This window comes from Galeopterus variegatus, unplaced genomic scaffold (assembly GCF_000696425.1).
Source record: "Galeopterus variegatus unplaced genomic scaffold, G_variegatus-3.0.2 Scaffold172, whole genome shotgun sequence".
Taxonomy (NCBI): domain Eukaryota; kingdom Metazoa; phylum Chordata; class Mammalia; order Dermoptera; family Cynocephalidae; genus Galeopterus; species Galeopterus variegatus.
The window spans coordinates 453,806-455,494 of record NW_007726283.1 but is presented as its reverse complement, the minus strand read 5'-3'; the positions used below and the strand labels follow the sequence as shown (position 1 = coordinate 455,494).

Sequence of the window (1,689 nt, the reverse complement as noted above, 5' to 3'; positions counted from 1 at the left end):
AATAATAATGTTTTATGATTTATTTTCCAATAGTGTGCCTTGATGAAATGTGGTATTAAAATTAAGATGAGAAAGGGGAATATTTCAATTTAGAAAGATAAAGGTGGGTTTTTAAAGATAAATAGTGTTGGGAATCTTGTCTAAACTTTTGGGTGGGTTAGGGAAGAAGAGTGCAAGATTCTTTCTTCACATCTCGCTCCAAAATAGATTTTAGACTGAAATTTAAATACAAAATAGCTATATTATCATAAATAGTAGAAAGCATAGGTCAGATGTTTAGAATCTTGGAGTGGAGTAGGACCCAGGATTTCCTGGGTATGAGAGACCTCAGGGGGAAAAAAACCCCACTAGGCAATACTGTTTGTAACATATATGCTCTGGATACTCTTGTATTTTTCATAATTAATAAACTTTTTTAAGTAGTAAACTTTAGTACCTAAAAATCAGCACATTTTATTTAACATAAACACCATGGATAGAATTTTGGAAACACTGGGGAAAATATTTGAAACACATGGCAAACAAAGGGTTAATATGCCTCTGCATAAAAAACTCTTAGAAATCAATAAGAAAAAATAGCTCTAAGAAAGGATAGTAAATGATATAAAGAAGAAATTCACGAAAGAGAAAATACAAATAGTCAATAAGCATATGAAAATGTATACTACTTCACTTGCATAAAAAAATAATACTGATTAAAGTAAGATTTTTTTTGCCTACCAGAATGCCTGCTGATGCTGCTGAGGATGAATCTGGTAAAACAGGCACCCTTATACACTATCTGGGGAGCGGTTTGTTAATATGTGTGAAAAGTTTTAAAAATAAAAGTTATAGAGTCTTTAATTCAACATGGCAATTGTAATAGTAAAAAGCAAAGGAAGGAACATAGATAAGGTATGAGAATTACAGTGGATATCTATACATTGGAGTGCTATGCAGCCATTATAAATGAGGATATAAATGTTTACCAGCAAGGAAGAATGTCCACTGTATGTTGTTAATGAAATAGAGCAAATTTTAAAGCAACATATATATTATATAAACTATGATTCCATTGCTTAACTTCTAGCATATATACTGGTTTGTGGCATATATAGAGAAATAAAGGTAAAAGAATATAAACAAAAATGTTTACAGCATTTAACTTTGTATATTGGGATTATAGGAGACTTTCTTATGTAAATTTCTCTATTTTTCTAGTGTTTGCAGCAGGTATCTATTCATTTTATAATTTTTAAGAAGCTACAAAAGTCTGCTTTGTGACAAATGTCTTGTTATGTGTTTTTGAAGTAGACTACGTCATAAGTGTCTCACATAGGCTATCTTCCTATTATTTGTTATTTGTTAACTTTAAGACAAACTTCTCAATACTTTTTTGGCACTGTTCTGTCATTGTCACCATTTCTACCCAATGAACAGAGTGAGTTTCTGTATCTTAAGCCCAAGTTTGAAACTAGGAACCAATTATACAACTAACACATAAACAAACATTTCTTATTCAATAATTATCATGTTGTTATTTCAAGGATATTACAGTGGTAAAATCCATGAAGAGTCCTCCCGCTGGTGTCAAGCTTGTGATGGAAGCTATATGCATCTTGAAAGGCATTAAAGCTGACAAAATCCCCGACCCAACAGGTTCAGGAAAAAAAATCGAGGATTTCTGGGGCCCAGCTAAGAGACTGCTTG

General features: G+C 31.9%; 1 protein-coding gene across 1 annotated transcript in view; it reads left to right on the top strand.

Annotated features, from left to right (window-relative positions):
* DNAH7 (dynein, axonemal, heavy chain 7) overlaps positions 1–1,689 on the top strand; it is a 250,129-nt gene that overhangs the window by 143,834 nt on the left and 104,606 nt on the right. The window contains 1 exon segment of the mRNA XM_008563289.1: positions 1,527–1,684. Coding sequence (XP_008561511.1) covers positions 1,527–1,684 — 158 coding nt within the window.